The following is a 19334-nucleotide window of genomic DNA, read 5'->3' as shown; positions in this document are numbered from 1 at the left end:
TCTCGCGAGAGTATGATACCGGAAGTGTTCAGACGTATCATGTGATCTACTCCTGCTGGTGCTCTGCTTTAGTAGCTATGTCAAAATAATTGTATTTTTGATAGAAGGGGTTTAAAAAGAGTTCACGTTTTATCCAAAGGGAGTTCCTCAAGATGCAGAACGTCATAAACACAGTGAAAGGCACGGCTCTCGGGGTGGCTGAGTTTCTCACTCCAGTGTTGAAGGTAAACTTAGATCTCATGAGCTAGCTTGTTGATAGGTGTTGGCTAGTTTGAGATGTCATAAACACATGAACATCTAGCAGCTAGTTGCTTACTTGCTATTTTAAGCGAAAATTAGGTGCAGGCTAATAGATGTAACGTTCACGGAATATCGACCCTTCATGAATACATTTGCACAGTTGTGGTAAATGCGCAGTTAGTGCCCCTGAAATCCCTCTCACATACTAATTTGACTGTTATTTATCACAGGAATCGAAATTCAAAGAGACTGGAGTCATTACACCAGAGGAGGTGAGAATATACTTGTTAAAAGCCTATCTATACATTTTGGGTAGTGTGTTTTATTTCTATGTCATATCATATATCCTATGGTTCATACTTCCTCTTTTGTATTTTAGTTTGTAGCAGCTGGAGATCACTTGGTTCACCACTGTCCCACATGGAAATGGTGAGTGTCCATTTGCAGCTGAATCACAGATATATAAATCCCTCCTGATGGTGCCATTGCATGTAATATTAGGGCTGGACGATATATATTGATATAATATGGTTATCGTGATATGAGACTATATATATCGTCTTGGATTCTAGATATGGGTATATTGTGCTATGGTATAAGTGCTTTCCTTTCCTGGTCGTAAACGCAGCATTACAGTGATGTAATGTTCTGAACTTATCTAACTGTTCTACTTGTTCTAAGACTTGCCTTTAACCCCTTAGTCATTATATCCACATTATCGATGATTATTTATCAAAAATCTCATCCTGTACATATTTTGTAAAAGTACCAAAAGTCATCTCTACAACATTATCACAATATTGATATTGTGCTATGTGGTTGAAAAATACTGTGATATTTTAGTTTGTTGGCCAGTTCTAGTATTTTTTGCGACATTCAAACTACGGAAATCTATATTGTAAACTTATATATATATACCTATACTAAGTACTGTGGACTCTGAGTTCTCTCTAGTTCATCTATCCTTATTGGATTGTCATTATAAAGTTGCAACTGATTCATTTTATCATAACTTTATTATTGATCAACAAACGGTTTATAAAGCAGTCTACTGTTTGTCAACAGTGAAATAACTGCTAATTGAAGTTAAAATATACATGTACCATTTGATAATAATGGTTATTATAAAGTGTTACCTAATGATGTTGTAGTGTTTGGTTTTAATGAATACTTTACCACCAAGATGAGGTTCATATAACAGATTGGGGAAAAGTATCATTAAAAGAAATGCAATTCCTGTTAAATAGCTGATTTTGAATCTTATGTCAAAGTAGTCAGGGTGATTGCTCGTAGGAATAATGTCAGTCCTGCTTTTACTTTCAGTTGTAATGTTAGTGCTATCTGTACTGCTGCTAATGTCAGCTTGCACTTTAAGATTGCTTCCATCATCAACTCTGATACTGTGTAACTTCCGAAAAGGCTTTACAGTAATAGCTTACCCTTTGTGGCTCTTGAATGCGCTTTACAAAGCTCACTTCTCTGTTCTTGTTTAGTTTCACTTTGTAGTGCAATACTGTGCTTGAAGAAACCAACGTTGCTTCACACTGTTTTACTGTCCATGTCACCTTTTGGCACATTATCAACAACTCAGAAAGAAATTAATGAAATATTTTTTCCATATTGTTATTTTTTTAGATATCTATTCATCACTATATACTAATTTCTGTGTGTGTGTGTGTGCGTGTGTGAGGCCTTGTGATTCCTGGCATCTAAGTGGTAATAAAAACATTACCTTCTAGTCTGTCAGCTTCTGTTCCTCCTTCACAAGATATAGGAACCTAAAACAACAGCATAATGAGCACAAAATGCATGGCCTAATATCAAATGATATGTTTTAATGTTCATGATTTCATCTCTTTTCAGGGCCACAGGGGAAGAGGTCAAGGTGAAGCCATATTTGCCCCCGGATAAACAGTTTCTCTTGACACGCAATGGTAAGAGGTGGATTTAAAGTGGGGACTGCCTTTCATTTTATGGTTCAGTTTTCTTTTTTTGGTCTCAGCTAAATTTCAACTTCCACTCCACTAAGCTACTGACTTTGTCACATGAGCAATTTATTTATATCTGTTAGATGAACAGTTTACTTGTTCCTCATAAATTGAAAAAGGTCCCTAATTAAGCAACTCTGTAATTTCCGTGGGTCTGACTTAATTTGATTTGCAGTGTGATACAATATCTTTGAATGACAGTGTAGATTGGAAATAAGTGTAAAAAAAATTTGATAGGGAACATAACTGAATGAAGCATAATTAAATTGTATTTTATTTGTCTGAAAAATCCCATAAATGTATTTGGCAGCCACCAAAAAAGACCATCATTGTTGTTCACTTTGTGAACGTGAAAACCTCATTACCGGTTAACTTAGGTCAGAGCTGTCCTTTTTTTATACCCCTGGTTTGTGTGTTGACACTGTATTTGTGGTCTTGCAGTTCCCTGTTACAAGCGTTGTAAACAGATGGAGTATTCAGATGAGCTGGAAGCCATCATAGAGGAGGATGATGGAGACGGGGGCTGGGTGGACACCTACCACAACTCAGGTTGGAAACCATCTAAACATCCACAGATTACATACAGTATATCCTGAACCCCGTAGTTCAGTTCTTCTATGTCAGAAACCCAAGTGGGTTGGATTGATATGCAGGTGGGGTTGCAGTAAATATGTGCGACTTCTACATGGGTCATTCCATTACAACTCACCTAGGCCCTCTTAATTAATGTCATTGAAAAGATTAATGTAAAAAAAATATTAAATTCATGGAATCTTGCAAAATCTTATAGCTGGCCCTCAAAGCTAAATTTCAGAATTTGTTTGTATTCTGTGCCTCTGCAATTTCTTATTTTTCACTGAATGAGGTTGAAATTTGTCCTGAACATCCAACAAACCCTAATGATACTTTGCAACATGTGTTCATTAAAATACTTGTTGTAGGATGTTTACAGTTATCAAATTTATAACAATAAATCATTTTTTACCCGAATGATAAACCTGAAAATGAAAAAATGAGTGCAGCAGATGGTGCTAAATATAGCTTCAGAGCTATAAAAACACAGTTTATAAGATATTTGACTATATTTGATATATGACGATATATATTTCGCAAGAAAGGTTTATTTTCATTTTCTTTTATAAATTTCTTTCTTCTTGTTAATATCCACTGCAGGCATATAAAGAAAATTAAAGATGTTATATTACTCCATCATTTAATATTTTTTAGAAAATAGCAATTTTTTTGTACTCTTCACTGGCTGTAATATTACACTCAGCGGTTTTATTTGATGTTAGATATTTCCACTGTGTTGACTTAAAGATTTTCTGTCTTTGTTTGATACCTATTGAGCCTGTTTTTCATTGGGTTAAGGACATTTGGAAGTTACAGCTCATAATGGTTTGGTTTGTTGCGTACTAAATGGTGACAACCTGTTCCCTGTGTCTGGATAAATACTTTAATTCATCTAAATTCTTTAGCTCAATACACATGTATTGTTTCACAATTTCAACTTCTGAATTCTGGGTGAGATGGTATTGAATGACCCACATACTGTAACATTTCTGTTGCTGAGTGTTTGCTCAAAATACAGTAATTCACATCACAGCTGTGATCATTTTCCAAGGTCAAGGTCAGAGGAGTAAGAAACCTTACCAGCAGGGACCAGACGATCACATATATCCACTAAGATAAAAAACAAATAAGATCATCATATAGTTTTAGTAAAGATGACCGACTGATGTGTTTCAACAGGTTTGTTAGGAGTCACAGATGCTGTGCGAGAAATTTCACTGGACAATAGCAAGGTATGCTTCATTTTTTTTTTTGTGTTGATCAAAAGTCACTCAACCTGAAAGGGTTAGTTCACCTAAATAAGAAAAAAACATGTTTTTTTTGTTTTTTTTTTACAATTGCCACTTGTTTTGGATTTCATTTTGTGCTGCTTAAGGTATAATTGGGTAACTTCACCAATTTCACAAATCAAAGTGTGTTCCCATGTACTACTGAGTACTACTGCATATCTATAAAGAAAAGCCTTTTGTGGCTCCAGAGGAAGCTGCATTTAATCTGATAAATTGCAGTAAGTGATGTCTCTCAGTGGCTAAGTTGCATAGTTGGTAATGTGAGTGCCAGGTTTTGAAAAGCAATCTACCTGTCTAACATTGCACTCCTATAACACTGTTGGACTAACAGTTGAAACTTATGATCAAAATTGATCCAGTAGAACCAGAAATATTGCTTTTTTATTCCACTCATTCTTCCTCCTTTTCCTCCTGGTGCCTACATTACCCATGATGCAACTTAGCCACTGAGTAACATCACTGGAGGCAAATAATCTGATTACATGTAGCTTCCTCTGGAGCCACAAAAGGCTTTATACTACTTTTTTCACTTGTAAACACACTTTAATGTGTAAATTTTGCGGAGCTACACTTTAAAAGATCAGCATCCACTCCTGTGCTATTTCAAAAAGATCCCTTTTAATGTGAATTCCTCTAGGACAAGAATATGAATGCTACATCTGCAGCATGCTGTGATGACGGTGATGAAGATGATGATGAAGATGGAGAAGCAGCAGATATGGAAGGTATTCATGTCCTTACTCATATCCCAACAGTAACTGAGCAGTGATTTTGTTCTTTTCAAACAGCCTGTACTTGAGCTCATGTTGTCCTTAATGCTGTCTTTTCAGAATATGAGGAAAGTGGCCTGTTGGAAACAGACGAGGTAGACGGCTCAAAGTGTTGCAGATTTATTGTGCGATCTAATATCAGTTACACTTACATTTTTTTCCTGTGTCTAGGCGACTCTTGACACCAGTAAAATGGTGGAAACCAAAGCCAAAGCAGATCCGGGGAGCGAGGATGCCATTCTTCAGACTAGAACATATGACCTGTACATCACATATGATAAATACTACCAGACCCCTCGACTCTGGCTGTTTGGATATGATGAAGTATGTACCTTCCCAACATGGGACTGTATAAGCATGGGCGTTTTCATCTGTTGGAGTTGATATTCTTATGCTTAAAGTAGATTTTTGAGAACTAGGGTAGAGAAAGACTCAAAACTAATCTCTCATAGACACACTGATAAACCATCAGCTCACCAAGCTGCTGTGGTGTTTCTCAGGACAGGCAACCACTGACTGTAGAGCAGATGTACGAGGACATCAGCCAGGACCATGTGAAGAAGACAGTCACCATTGAGAACCACCCCCACCTCCCTCCACCTGCCATGTGCTCTGTCCACCCCTGCAGGTGAGAAAGACAAATGGGGAAAAAACCTAAGATGCACACATGCAGGTGGGATTTAAGAGCAATATTCTCATCATTATTGAGAGTTTTATAAAGATCTTGTTGCCTGTATTTTAAGAAGCAAACTGTTTTTACATGATGGTAGACAGGTGTTTATGTCATCACATATGATTACATTGCTTATCACAAGAAAAGACAAACACAGCTGCTCTCCTGCAGAAATATATGAAAAAATGCTGTTTGTATCACTTTTTCTTAAATCATGGCTGTTTGATAGAATGACTATGTATTGAAATTGTCATCTGAGTCTTTTCACAGACGCTTTAATGTGAATCTGGCTGATCTAATCTGTATTTTCAGACATGCTGAAGTGATGAAAAAGATCATTGAGACTGTGGCAGAAGGGGGAGGAGAGCTTGGAGTGCACATGTATCCTTTCATGGTAATACCTGTTCCATGTCTGCATCTTTGAAACATGAAACAAGTCTGGTTGATCTTAATGGAGGCACTGTGGATATTTCCTAAAGATTTGCATCCTGTTCTGAGGTGTTACAGAGCTAAAGATTGCATGCTTGGTTTTGTGCAATATGTTTGTTAAACAGGATGTCAGCAGGTCCATAAAAAGTCTCACATTGTCTTTTAAATTTTATAAATATTAGACAGTAAAAGTGTTTGATCTATTTCTAATGTGAAGCATCTTTAAACCTACCACTGAACCTGATTCTGTCTTTTTACTGTGCACATGCACACAACTGTTGGCAAAATGTAGATGAACCTAAATCACATTAATAACCTAATAGCCATATTGGTGAATAAAACCTACCTCTGCACAGGACCTCATGTTTACTACTTTACTTTACTTACCTGCAATGGTTAAATGTGGAAAAGATGATTTCTTAAGCATCAGCCTTAAATTTGGTTAAAAATGATCTTCTAAAGGTTTAAGAAAGAAAGAAAGAAAGAAAGAAATAAGTGTGTGATACCTGTAGAGACCCTGATTTTAAAGCATTCCTGTTCAGGAAATATGGGAGAAAAATGGAATGTATGCACTTTTGTCAGACTGATCACTGAGAGGATATTTAATTTGATGAACTGGATAAGCAGGTATGAATTCTACTGCAGTGACATCTGTTTTCCCCGGTCCTCCAGCCTGTTTTTCCTGACTAGCTCCAACAGAGCCTGTTTCTCCTGAAGAAATACTTAAGCAGCAGAACACGTTTAGTTTTGTACTGCATTACCTTTATGCAAATCAGATGAACTGCTTTTATCTAAGTGAATACCCAGCTGACACAAAACTTTTTGCATCTGATGGTAAATGTCACAAAGACCTTTGAGGTTGTTCTCTTGTGTCGGGCCTGAGGATTGTGATATTCTATCTTTCTGACAATTTAAACACTGGAAGATATTCCAGCAACTACCTTAGATGATATTTGGTTTGACTGTTCATAGTCAGGTAGTTAGTGATACGACACCTTTCCTCTAGCGTCACCTTCAGGGCAAAATATCCACTTTTACACTGGAAATTAAGAAAGAAATGCAAATTAAGAAATAAAACTGATACTCCCAGAGGTTAAACTGGGATCGGTCAATATGATGATATACATTTTTTAGCCTGAGATTTTTAAATACTGTTAATGTTGCCTCTTATATCTTTGTATTGCATTGAACCAGCAGGACTGATCTATGACAATATAGTATATGTAAATGTCCCTCATGCTCCTCCGTGCTTTCCTTAAATGAGACTTTCAGGTATCTTCTGATTTTCCTCAAGTTTGTCCAGGCTGTCATTCCCACAATAGAGTATGACTACACGAGACACTTCACCATGTAGCTTCATCAACCTGCCTCTGCTACTGCAACGTGTCCATGGGAAAGATCAGCTCTTCTGCCTCTTTGTTGAGATTTTATCTGGTCTGGTCTGATTACAACCAGTTTGTGGAGTGTTTGTGTTGATCTGAGACACTTTCTGAGTGTGCAGGACTTGGAGAATGTTGGAGGTATGTGACAAAACAGTCTGTTGAAGGAACAGTCTGACATTTTGGGAAACCCAGAGTCAGATAAGAAAATAAATATCAGTTTTAATGTATGCGTGTCCAGGACAGAGATGGATATGGTCTGTATAACTGCTGCTAGCTTAGCTATGCCATGAAAAATCCAGCCTCAGTTACACTCAGAACTGTCTTTTATTTCACCTGTGGAAAATAGAAATCTAAAACAACACACTTGGATATATTTGTAACTAGTCTGCTAGCGAACAGCTTGAGTTGTGGAATTGTGTATCGTTTCTCTTGTGACATTGCTGGCTAGTGGTGTCTAATTTATCTCTGTACTAGACGAGCAGAACTGAAACTGATATTTATCTTTTCATCTGACTCTGGGAGAGACTGCAAATGAGGCTTCATCCCTAAAGTTGGACTGTTACTCTGATGTTTCTCTACAGGTTTAATGTTGTGACCACAATGTGGTGAGCGCTCACAAAGTTATTGTTAAGAAGATTTCGATGCTGTTACTCACCCCATTCTATGGAAGAGGATCAGGGCCACTGTAAAAAAAAAAAAAGATATTCTGAGTTTTGAGTTTTCTCAAAAAATTAAAATCAAGACAGAATTTTGATTTAAAAAAAAGTTGGGATTCTGAAAAATAGTCAGAACTCAAATGATGCTCCCAATCATCTTCCGTACCATTCCATACTGCTTCACTGTTTCTTCACGGTTTCAAATGTAATAGTCCATTTCTGAAAATAAATAACCCCTTTTTGTGCAAAGTTGTCAGCTCCTTACGCAAGTAAGAATGAGAGAGGTTCTGGACAACAGTCCTGCCTTCAGTATTAGTGGCACAGACATCTAAGCTGCATTAAGTAATATTTGGGCCACTCAGGAGCAGCAGAAAAAGGTGTAAACACAACATTGACTTTTAATCCCTTAAAAAATTGTCAAGGCTAACATGTTAACAAACCGTTGCCTATTAACACATCCAGCAAGCACAGAGCAACATTAAAACTCATTTTATTATTTGCACCTGATGAATGTAAGTCCAATATTCACTCGCTGTTTGGTCAACTCCAGAGCAAAATATTTGTCTCTTATACTGCTAAATGCTCCACTGTGTTCACCAGCTAATCTCTAACTGTGTATGTCTGTTTTTAAGCACATCAATTCTAGTACAACTTCAAATGATATTAAGAACAAAATATTTCATATATGTGGATTTGGAATTGGACAGCTTTTGGTAGGAGATGTATGTGTTCTTGCCAACACCACTTTCTCAGACGTCTCCGGACCTGACAGCAGCACTGACAGAAGCTTCTTGACTATAACTGATATTATCCCTATACGTCACTGCAGTGGTTGTTATTGCTTCCATTCTAAAGCACTTTGCAGGAGTCATGGCTGAACCTCATTATTGTAAATCAGCTCTTTATGCCACTTTGTCTTAATGCTTCATTCTTTGAATGTGTTGATATCCAGACCCTTTCATTTACCAATGGTTCCTGTGCTTGGTTCATATGGTTTTTGTGTTGTATTTCAACTTTGGACAATTTTCTCTCCTCTGCAGCTTGTGTCAGAGCCTTGACTTTTTTCAGTTTGTCTTGCTTCTACAAGCTTGATGTATTGTTGTGTCTAAGAGCTATGTGAAGGTTGGCTGTGACCTCTGTTGTGCAGCATTTAAGCAAAACAAATGGAACTATTTTGTTGTCACATGCCTCTGGATTTACTTTAATGAATCCTTCAATGAATTTCCAGTCTTTTGGTATCTAAGATTCTGAACTATATACTATCTTTGGCTCATTTCAGTATCATGTTTCTGACAGTACTTACAGAACTAAATAAAGTATCTGCTTCAGTAATACTCGCTCTACTTTCCTTGTTGTCTGTTGGTTAGATAAAATATTCACTCTACTTCCTGTTGGTCCACTCTCCTGATGTAATTTGCTCAGTGGTAACACTTGAACATTTTGAAGTAATGTAAATTTATCAATAAAGAGATCCCAAATATTGCAAAGAAATGCTATTTTTGTATTTATTCATTGGGGTTGGGGAGGGGTTTTGTGAGTGGTGAAAGCAATGATCTAAAATCCCCTTAGGTATGTCTTAACTTAGAACCATGTAGAGGTACATAAATGACAAAAAGATCTGCCATTTCGATACATCCAAATAATGTTTTTTGCAAAATTATTCCAATTAAAAAGAGAAAACAAAACAAACCAACCCCCAAAAGGAATATGTTTTATTTTCTAGGAGAACTTTTGTTTCTTTCCCTCTGCTGCTGCTCCACATTTAGACCAGCTGGTGGCGGTAGTGTGGTGACGGCTAGCCAGTAGCCGGCTAACGTAAGCACCAGCAGAAGAAGAAGCAGCAGCAGCAGCAGCAGAATGCTGTTAGTTAGCGGTGTGTGGAGGTCATGCGGCGTGAGTCCAACATGTCTGTGGTCTGTCCCACTCTCCTGCTCTGTGTCTATGGCTTCTTTTCCAACCTGCGCCCGTCGGAACCTTTCCTCACCGCATATCTGATGGGACCGGACAAGAACCTGACAGAAACTCAGGTGAGTTAGCTTCCCGGGCAAAAGGCTAGCGCATCAACGCTAAGACCTTGCGTCATATGTCAACTTCTGACGTAACATTAGAAAAACAATTGAAGGAAAATAATTTTATTTTACTCCGCACAAATCTGTCCATAACCTCAGCAGCAGAATGATAAATAGTGTGTGGGTGTTAATTGTATACTTTGAAATAACAGTCAGTCACAAGGTCCCCGTTCATAAACCCTATAATCTCCTGAAATCACCACATTCTGCCATTAATGGTCATATTTTCACATTTAAAATGCACAGTTTTTATCATGTACTGATAAACATGCACTGTCACTGTAGTCCTGCAAGCTTTAATGTTCTGACTTCCTGCGTATGGCGCAGCAATCCATGATCCTATTGATATATATTTCTTTTTCACTATTTGTAATGTTTGACACTTACAGAAACACTTGACGTGTATACAGACATTATGTACTTATTATAGTTTTTCCCCAACATAAAAGTGTAAACAAAAGACTTTTGTTTACAGAGTTGAAGTCCTTGTATTGCGTGCGTGTGTGTGTGTGTGTGTGTGTGTGTGTGTGTGTTATGTGTACACATACTTGGCCAATAAAGCTGATTCTGATATTACTTTTTAAAGATAATACTGATAAATATACAGTATTTGAATCATTTAGAAAAATTCTGATTTTAAAGATCAAATTAAACAAAAGTCAAAGTTTGATCACAGATCACACTGAAATTATCTGCATGGTTATTGCCTTAAGAAAAACTTTGATTTTTTTTTTGTGATTGGATAAACTGACAGTTTTAAAGTTGATTCTCTTAATGGTGTAGATGTCTCACCATGTCAGACGGCTGTTGAGACACAGGCTAAAGTCGTGCTGTCTGCATTGCATTTTCTTTTGTTACACCACCACTAGAGCTGCTTGTGTCAGAGCAGGACCGTATTTTCGCAGCTTCCCCATGCTAAAATTGTTTCCTCTTCAATTAAAGGTAACGAAACCTGACTATCCCTCTTACTTGTAATGAAACTTCAATGGCTGGCAGTCTGACAAGGAATCTGAGACAACCACAAGTGGTCAAAGCTCACTATTCCTACAAACACGATGTTGAGTGTCTAGGCTGAACATGTCATGATTGTATATATAATTCTAGACTGAATTAAAAACTGCAAAAAAATGAAAGTCATTTAAAAACAGTTTAGCATAATTCCCCAATATTTTTGCGACACACCATGTAGAAACTTGCAGTATAGAAAATTCACAAACGTTCAAAAAAGGAAAAACTTTTATTTGATCTGTTTTGTCAGTCTAGCTCCAACGACAGACCCATACTTGCCTAAAACAGAATAATCCCTCTTGAAAAGTGGTCAAACCCTGTGGAATTTCTGGTTAATCCAAAGATTATTACCCCCGTCAGTCAGATTTTAAGATGGCCTAGAATTGCCCCATGTACTTATGATGTACCACAGGAAATTGTACTTGGGTCATTGAGGTTGTGCATATAAATAAATGATTTCCCAACAATGCTGATTTTAAATGCAAAATCTAGCTCTCAACACTGGCTGTGGTGATTAGTTGTCTTGTAATTAATGCCCTGTTCAGAGCTGGCAACAACATCACTGAGTGATCCGATCGCAAGTTGACAGTTTGACTGTTTGAATGAACTGTTTCAACTGATTTCACCATATACACTACATTTATGAAAGAAGACAACATTGACTTGACAGTAAACATATGAAAGTTTACAAATACAGTAAACCTTAACCAGTATAGGCAACATCTCTATTCCTTGTTGGCTGTGGAGAAAGACTCTAGACTCTCTTCAAAAACTGCTTGATTTTATGAGTTGTTGGGTTAGGAGAAACTTTATGAACTGTTAAATGTTGTCTGTGACAAATTCTTAATTATTTGGGCCTTCTCAAATGTAGGCCTGAAACATGGTCTGCCTGACAAGTGCAACAGCTTGATCCAAGATGCTGTAGTAGAGACAGGTCTCTAAAAGAATGTGGGCACGGCAGTTGCTGATTTCCCGTTGTTTGGCCAGCCTAAGTCCCATTCGTCTTTTTCCTTTCGTTGTGACTGGACTAAAGCCAGGAGCAGCCTTAAAACCAGGCTGGATTAGCATGACTCTCTTCTTCCCTGGGGTGGTCTGGCCGGTCAGGTTGGATAGTCAAAAAATGCAGTGGACAGTGATCATCTCAAAGTCAGCTGCTCTTAATCCAAAACACCTGCTGTCTTCTCCAATGGTAATGAATGTATTTCTGCCATGGGCAATGCATGTTTCAGCAATAAAGCTGAAAAAAACAACAGTTAAAAAACAATCAGCACCATCTTGTCGCTGAGTTAACCCTCATGCAAATACCTTGTAAAACCAGATCCGTTAGTCCCAGTCATGTACGAGTTTATTGGCACACAGAGTGGGTAAGTGAGATCCGATCACAAGTGGTCATTCAGGAGACATCTTGATGCAAGTTGTGAACTGACAGACTTGGAGCTGACAACTTGTGATTGGCTCACTCAGGATGGATGTTGATACCAGGTGTGAACAGGCTCTCAGAGTCCATAAGCTGTCCCTAAACTGTGCTCAGATAACTCAGATACACCAGGAACACCTTCATAATAACAAATTACAGGATTAATATCTATGAGCAGGTCTTCACATTTGCATACCTGGGTGTGACATCTTTCTACAGTGAAAGCTGCAGAGCCCAAACGTCAATCAATCAATCAATCAATCAATCAAACTTTATTTGTAGAGCGCTTTTCATACATGGTAATGTAGCTCAAAGTGCTTTACAGAAATTAAAAACAGCAGCAGCAACAATTAATACAAAAAAAACAAAAAAAAAACAACCCCCCCCCACACACACGCACATACACAGCCACACCCAGCTACTTAAAACCCAACAGGAAAAAATAAAAAGTGAGTAATAATAAAATACTAAATAGTGATAAATGAAACAGGGCACTAACAACAGGTATTGCGGAACCGAGGAAACGCTATCATCGATGTATTTCACTGAGGAGACACTAGAGGCAGTAAAATAAATAAAATAAAGATAAAATAATAAAACTCTAAAACTAACTAAGAATGATAAAATACTAAAAGAGGTTTAAAAGTCTATAACTGTTTATAAGCAAAGAAATAAAAAATAATCATAAATAAAGTAAAACAAGATAAAACAAGATTATTAAAATAAATAAATGAATAATACGTGAATAGATAAATCAAATAAAACCAGGTTTAAACAGGATAAAAAAAACAATAAATACATAAATAAAATTCAGCTAAAAGCCAGCCTAAAAAGGAAGGTCTTACATGGAGGTTATAAATGTTCATGGGAGCATCTTCTAGTGTGCAGACTCTATTTTTTTAAAATTAATTCCTGCTTCTGTTCAGCACCTAGTGATAAAATGTGCTTGGATGTGTGTGCTTTTATAAACTTTTGGTAAATCATCTGTTACCTGCAGGTCGTCAATGAAATCTATCCAATATGGACCTATTCCTACCTGGTGTTGCTGTTTCCCATCTTCCTGGCCACTGACTACCTCTGTTATAAGCCTGTATTGATTCTACAGGCCACCAGCCTAATAGTGACCCATGTTATGCTGCTGAAGGCCCAAGGCCTCATGGCCATGCAGCTCCTGGAGTTTTTCTTTGGGCTGGCCACAGCCTCGGATGTGGCCTACTACTCCTACATCTACAGCGTTGTGGAGCCGGCACACTACCAGAGAGTGACGGGTTACTGCCGGAGCGTTACTCTGTTTGGCTTTGCTGCTGGATCTCTGATCGGTCAGCTCCTGCTCTCCGTGGCCAAAATTCAGCTGCTCCACCTCGTCATTATCTCTCTAACGTCGGCCGTGGTGGCCTTTGTTGCTCCCTGGTTTCTACCCATGGCCAAGAGGAGCTTATTCTTTCACAAGAGTCCAGGAACAGTGGCGGAGAGGCCACGGAGCAACAGCATAACCACGCTGGAGAAAGTGCCACTGAACACCCAGGACGCCTCCACAGTGAGTGATAAGCTGCTTTATTCAGGTCACGCCAAGTCCCAGATTCGCTTCGAATCATTATTATTATTATTATTATTATTATTATGCATGTTCTTATTATTCTTCTTGTTATTATTATGATAAAGAAACACTCACATCTTTGAACCATTCTCCATGCAGATATCTGGGCCCTCGGAGACAAAAAGTGGTAGCAGGGGTCTGGTGGACGTGTTGCGGATGTTGTTTGACGACTTCCTGCAGTGCTACAGATGTCGCCCTCTGCTGGCGTGGTCGCTGTGGTGGGCTCTGGCCACCTGCGGCCACTTCCAGGTCGTCAACTACGCTCAAGCGTTGTGGGAGAACATTCGTCCATCCCATGACCATGAAATCTACAACGGCTATGTAGAGACACTGTCCATGCTACTAGGTGAGAGTGCCACTGAAGGTTCCCACTTTATCACTCAAGGCTTCAGACTGGCCATCAGGTTTTATATACCATACAGATGAATTTGAACGTATAACTGAACAGTATTTGTAGCAGTTGTTTTCTGCTGTGCTGGTCCACAGGGGCCCTGGCAGCTCTGCTGGTGGGCTACCTGCCTGTGTGCTGGTCTCTGTGGGGGGAGCTGGCTCTGTGTGTCCTCTCTCTGCTGATGGCTGTGTGTGTGTTTGTCATGGACATGCTGAGGAACATCTGGGTGTGTTACGGCTCGTACATCCTCTTCAGAGCCATATACATGCTGCTGATCACCGTGGCCACGTAAGTAACGACGTAACGTTAATGGAGCAGAGCAGCTGACAACCGCTAACAAGCTAACAAACACACCGCTATGGGTGATGACACAGTGGCTCCGTCCACTATTTTTTTTTTTTTTTTACAGTTAATGGATGGAAGAAGCTCTTAAAACAGATTTACAGTATGGGGAAGGTTTTTTCAGTGCTGGGCCCCTTTTGTGTGCTGGCACATTTTAACAACTGTAAATTAAGCAGTAAAGTAATTCTTAGGTTTGTCAGCCTTTGTGTTTGCAAACTGTAGAGTACTGTTTTAGAGACAGATCCTGCTTTCACAGATCACCAACTGTGAATTGAAAGGGGAAGAGTGGGAAGGTTTCCCTTAGCTGTACTTTCACTGATTGTATGAACTAACACTGTTGAGGAGAGGTCCACAAGAAGAAGCACATTCATCTCCAGGTATCTCAGTGTGCTTTGGTTTGAAAAGTGTGGGAACACTGTTGAATCACCACCCCAACAAAAACTAAACCTGAGCTTAAAGAAATAGCAGGGTTTCTGCTTCATGATGGAACATTAGGTTCTCCTTCTGTGTTTTTGTTTCTTTCTGGATCGCACTTCTCTGTTTATACTTCAGTTGGGGCACTAGGTCGTAGGAGGACTTGCTGCTGTCTTATTGCTGTCCATTGCCAAACTGCTGTGTAAAACAAGAAGAGACTCTGTTCTGCAGATCTAAACCTTCAGTCCTTACAGTATTTCACAAAGTTATCCTGTTGTGTGCACTCTGACCCATCAGATATCAGATCGCAGCCAGTCTCAACATGCAGCGCTACGCTCTGGTGTTTGGAGTGAACACCTTCATGGCTCTGCTGCTGCAATCTCTGCTCACTTTGGTGGTGGTGGACTCAACTGGCCTCGGCCTCGATGTCTTCACTCAGGTGAGGAAGTACAACAAGCCGCAACCACCCCTTGTTGCCCATGACAACATACATGGAGCACCTATGCTGTTCCTGTGTACATTTTAATGACAGCTGTCTTGTTTGCTTCCTTCAGTTTTTCATCTATGGTGGCTACTTTGCTGTCATCTCTTTGGTCTTCCTCATCGCTGGACTTTGCAAAGTGGCCTCCAGGAGGGGCTCTGAGCAGGAGGTCCTGGCTAACAGCCCAGCAGAAACTGAGTCAGACTCTCCTCCAATCAGTGCTGCTGCCGATAGCACATAATGATATATACTGTTTAGATTCTCACATGCTGAAGCAGCGAAGGTGAGTGAGCACAGGGACTCCACAAAGTGAGCTTCAGATATCTCTTCAGCCACAGTTTCTTTATTGTGTCAAAGTGTTAGGTGACACAGTAGAAGGTAGAAGCTAAATGTACTTATTAAAATGCTTCTAGCTGTATTCATCCACTTTGGTTACTATTTGGGAGAGGAACAAGCTGACACACACTGAGCCTTGATGTACTATCATTATATTGTTGTTATGGCTAATCCGTTACACTTGCACATCCAGCACTCATGGAAATGAGCTGGTGTGGACAACAAACTGTGTTTACACACAAATTACTATAAACACGCATTTTACAGTGGGTTTATTACAGTTGGTTCCCTGAAAACAGCTGTCTGCTGCTACTGGTAACTAAAAACCCTTGACGATGGCACTGAGACAGAGTTTTACAGAACATTTTCAGTATAACCAAACAATGAGCAGGTTCACACTCATGAAGGACCACTTTCACTTTTAATTCTAATCATTTGACCACACTTTGCTGATCATCTACTATAAGTCACACAATTTTACAAATGTTCAGATTTGTAAATGTCTCTTGCCCAGCTTATTGAAGTTGATGCCTTATGGTGTTTTCAGACTACTAGTGACAAAGCTACAGGCTGCGAGTCATTCCATTCAATGGAAGCCGTTGATATGAAGTTTGAAATGACACTTTGTGCTGCTAGATGTGCTACAAAATAAAGTTGAGCTGGTCTTAACTTTCAATGGCAACTTGGCGACAATGTAGCTGGCTGCATCAGCCTTTGTCTCATAGTTTGAGCACAACATTAGATTTGATGTAAAAAGCAGAATAAACACTAAGAATGTTTCCTTATTAGGACAGCTATTCCTGTGTGTGTTACATACACCAGCCAAAAAGATGTTTGTATTTTTAGATATATTGTGTTTTGCATCATTGATAAGTATAAGTACTGATGAGCAGTATCAGTATCAGGCTTATTAATAACCTGTCTGTAATGAACACAATGCTGTTGAAGCTTGAAATGTTACACCTGCACCATGTTTGCCATCGTTAGGCTGCTTCTATCTATATAATTATATTTTATACAAGACATTTTTTTTAAAGCTAAATGATCTGTTAGTGGGTTTGGACAAAGTGCCTTAAAAGTGCAAAAATACCTTCAGCTGCTTCCTCTTTAAAAGACAAATTTGTAAACTTGTTAAGGGTTTAGTTTCTTGCTGTCAACAAATCCAATGAAAAAAACAAAATCAGCAATATTGTAATCCGTTAATACGTGTAGTTTATTACGTTTATTTATTTTGCAACTTGACGGATGATTAGGTTCAATTGTTCTATTTATCTTTTGTCATAACACTGTGCTTATGCTCTTGTTAGGTTTGGCAGCCTTGTAGCATTTAATGTGAACGAGATATGCCATGCCTGGTACAGATGTCAACCTCCGACATATCTGTGGTTTGCAGAAATGTTAACTGATGATAGGGCTGTTGATGCTTCATTGAGCAGCAGGAAGGTATTTGTGAGACTGAGTCAAAATATACCACAGTGTGTGTGTTCATTGTGATGGAGGAACATGACACTGAGTGCAACATTGATGTGATATAAAAAAAAACTTGGAAAAGAATGGAGCTTTGGGCAAGAAGCTGAACCCAAAATTGCTGCCGCTGGTTGGCTAGCACCATGTGTGGTAGCCTGTGCCTTCTGTGTGTGAATGAGGCATAGATTGTAAAGCGTTCTGGATGAAGGCTCTTATAAATGCAATCCATTAGCTATAGTTTTATAATGCCTATTTCTTTTCTACTGACCAAATGTTTTATGTCACCTACGCACAGTATAAGTATTCACATTTACAGAGTACTGTAAAAATCAGCTAGGCTCTGTGCCAGCCTCTAGTTTTCATTTATATCATAAACTAGTTAATGTCTTTCTTAATACAAATACAAATAAACTGATAAAGATGGTGGATTAGCAACTTTTGGTAACTTTAGCTCTTAAATAAATACCTTATTTGCTCTGCAGTACAATCACAAGATAAAGTGTAAACAGTTTGTCTTTTCATAAAAGGAAACACTGACTGAAACACTTTGATAAATAGGCAGATTAGAGGCCAGTGGCTGTGTTGACCACATGTGTATATGTGACCCAGGTTCTCTAGTCTGGTCTCTTAGTGCTTATGACAATTTGACAAATGATGTCGTTTGCACATGCATTTTCCAATCAACAAGCAAACCAAATACCTTAAATAAATGTAAACTGGATTAAATGTCAATGTTAATCTATTATAATCGATCTTAATCTATTATCACAGTAAAATTTTTAGATGCTTGTATGCACAGTAAGCATTTCAAAACCAAAGGCTATTAGGTTCATGAACTCAGCGCTGGAAATACATGTCAAACACTGAATTTGAGTATCACTGTATTATTTAACTGAGCATTTATTTGTAAAATAAATAAAATTGGATGACACAATTATGAAGTCTCATTTCTCTCAGTACTGAGGTGATAAGAATGGATTTTAAACATTTGGCCTTTGCTGTGTGAAATGGTGCCTCTCCTCCTTTTTCTATGTATTCTGTGTATTCATTACTTTTGACAGTCACTCATCACTAGTGAATTGTATGAGAGCTAGGCTTTGTGTAAATGGGTTCATTCTTCACTTCCGTTAGATTCTTTGCACTATTTTTATACTTGGTCTTACATGAAATTCTGTGTGTGTAGTCACCTGCCAAACATGTAAGTTGTGTTGTGATGGTACTATAACTTAACAATGACCCACAAACTTTGTGGCACTTTGAAAATACACATCCATACTTAACACAAAAAATGATTATGATTTCTTTGTGATAGTTATTGCATAGAGAGAACAACTCTGTATTTTTGTTGTTGTTGTTAAACCATACTGTATATCTCCTAAATAAACAGATGACATCACTTTTCAATGTCTTTTTTTCTGTGTATGCTTGCTAAGTAACAATATAAACATGCTGATGTGTAGCATGTAAAAATGTCATCATTTGCTAGTAATCACAATACACAAAGTAAAGCAGAGGCTCATGGTGATGTCATTAGTTTTGCAGGTATTTAATCACAAACTGAAGTACTTGGCAAATGAAAATGTCGACCTGATGAGGACACTAGATGAAAAGTGAGAGGATCACCAAAGTTATTACAATTCATCCTGAGGGGAACATAAATGTCTGAACCAAATTTCAAGTCAATCCAACTAATATTTGTAGAATTCCTGCACCAAATTTTGTTCAAATCCATCCAACGGATGTAGAGATAGGTGATGTGCTGATGGTGCTAGATAAGAAGTAGGGGTATCACTAAACTTGCTGCGTCACATG

The 19334-nt window shown here is 38.4% G+C and overlaps 2 protein-coding genes across 2 annotated transcripts; both read left to right on the top strand.

The window, feature by feature from the left end:
- The first annotated feature begins 12 nt into the window (after positions 1 to 12).
- On the top strand, positions 13 to 9334 carry atg3 (autophagy related 3). The gene is made up of 12 exons (XM_073462488.1): positions 13 to 224; positions 471 to 512; positions 620 to 669; positions 2104 to 2174; positions 2670 to 2777; positions 3981 to 4033; positions 4728 to 4815; positions 4921 to 4955; positions 5032 to 5184; positions 5361 to 5488; positions 5846 to 5914; positions 7235 to 9334. The coding sequence occupies exons 1-12, from the start codon at positions 153 to 155 to the stop codon at positions 7314 to 7316; spliced, it is 951 nt and encodes a 316-aa protein (XP_073318589.1). The 5' UTR covers positions 13 to 152; the 3' UTR covers positions 7317 to 9334.
- Positions 9335 to 9875: 541 nt separating this feature from the next.
- On the top strand, positions 9876 to 18918 carry slc19a2 (solute carrier family 19 member 2). The gene is made up of 6 exons (XM_073462487.1): positions 9876 to 10027; positions 13492 to 14031; positions 14191 to 14437; positions 14578 to 14770; positions 15536 to 15677; positions 15793 to 18918. The coding sequence occupies exons 1-6, from the start codon at positions 9887 to 9889 to the stop codon at positions 15958 to 15960; spliced, it is 1431 nt and encodes a 476-aa protein (XP_073318588.1). The 5' UTR covers positions 9876 to 9886; the 3' UTR covers positions 15961 to 18918.
- Positions 18919 to 19334: the final 416 nt, after the last annotated feature.

Source organism: Pagrus major, chromosome 24, assembly GCF_040436345.1.
Source record: "Pagrus major chromosome 24, Pma_NU_1.0".
Classification (NCBI taxonomy): Eukaryota; Metazoa; Chordata; class Actinopteri; order Spariformes; family Sparidae; genus Pagrus; species Pagrus major.
The sequence above is the reverse complement of the archived record's forward strand: the minus strand, read 5'-3'. Positions and strand labels throughout refer to the sequence as shown.

Coding starts and splice junctions, on each gene's coding strand:
- atg3 (XM_073462488.1), top strand. CDS start 153: ATGCAGAACGTCATAAACACAGTGAAAGGCACGGCTCTCGGGGTGGCT. Junction 670..2,103: donor CACTGTCCCACATGGAAATG/GTGAGTGTCCAT, acceptor ATCTCTTTTCAG/GGCCACAGGGGAAGAGGTCA. Junction 4,816..4,920: donor AGAAGCAGCAGATATGGAAG/GTATTCATGTCC, acceptor CTGTCTTTTCAG/AATATGAGGAAAGTGGCCTG.
- slc19a2 (XM_073462487.1), top strand. CDS start 9,887: ATGCGGCGTGAGTCCAACATGTCTGTGGTCTGTCCCACTCTCCTGCTC. Junction 10,028..13,491: donor AGAACCTGACAGAAACTCAG/GTGAGTTAGCTT, acceptor TGTTACCTGCAG/GTCGTCAATGAAATCTATCC. Junction 14,032..14,190: donor ACACCCAGGACGCCTCCACA/GTGAGTGATAAG, acceptor TTCTCCATGCAG/ATATCTGGGCCCTCGGAGAC.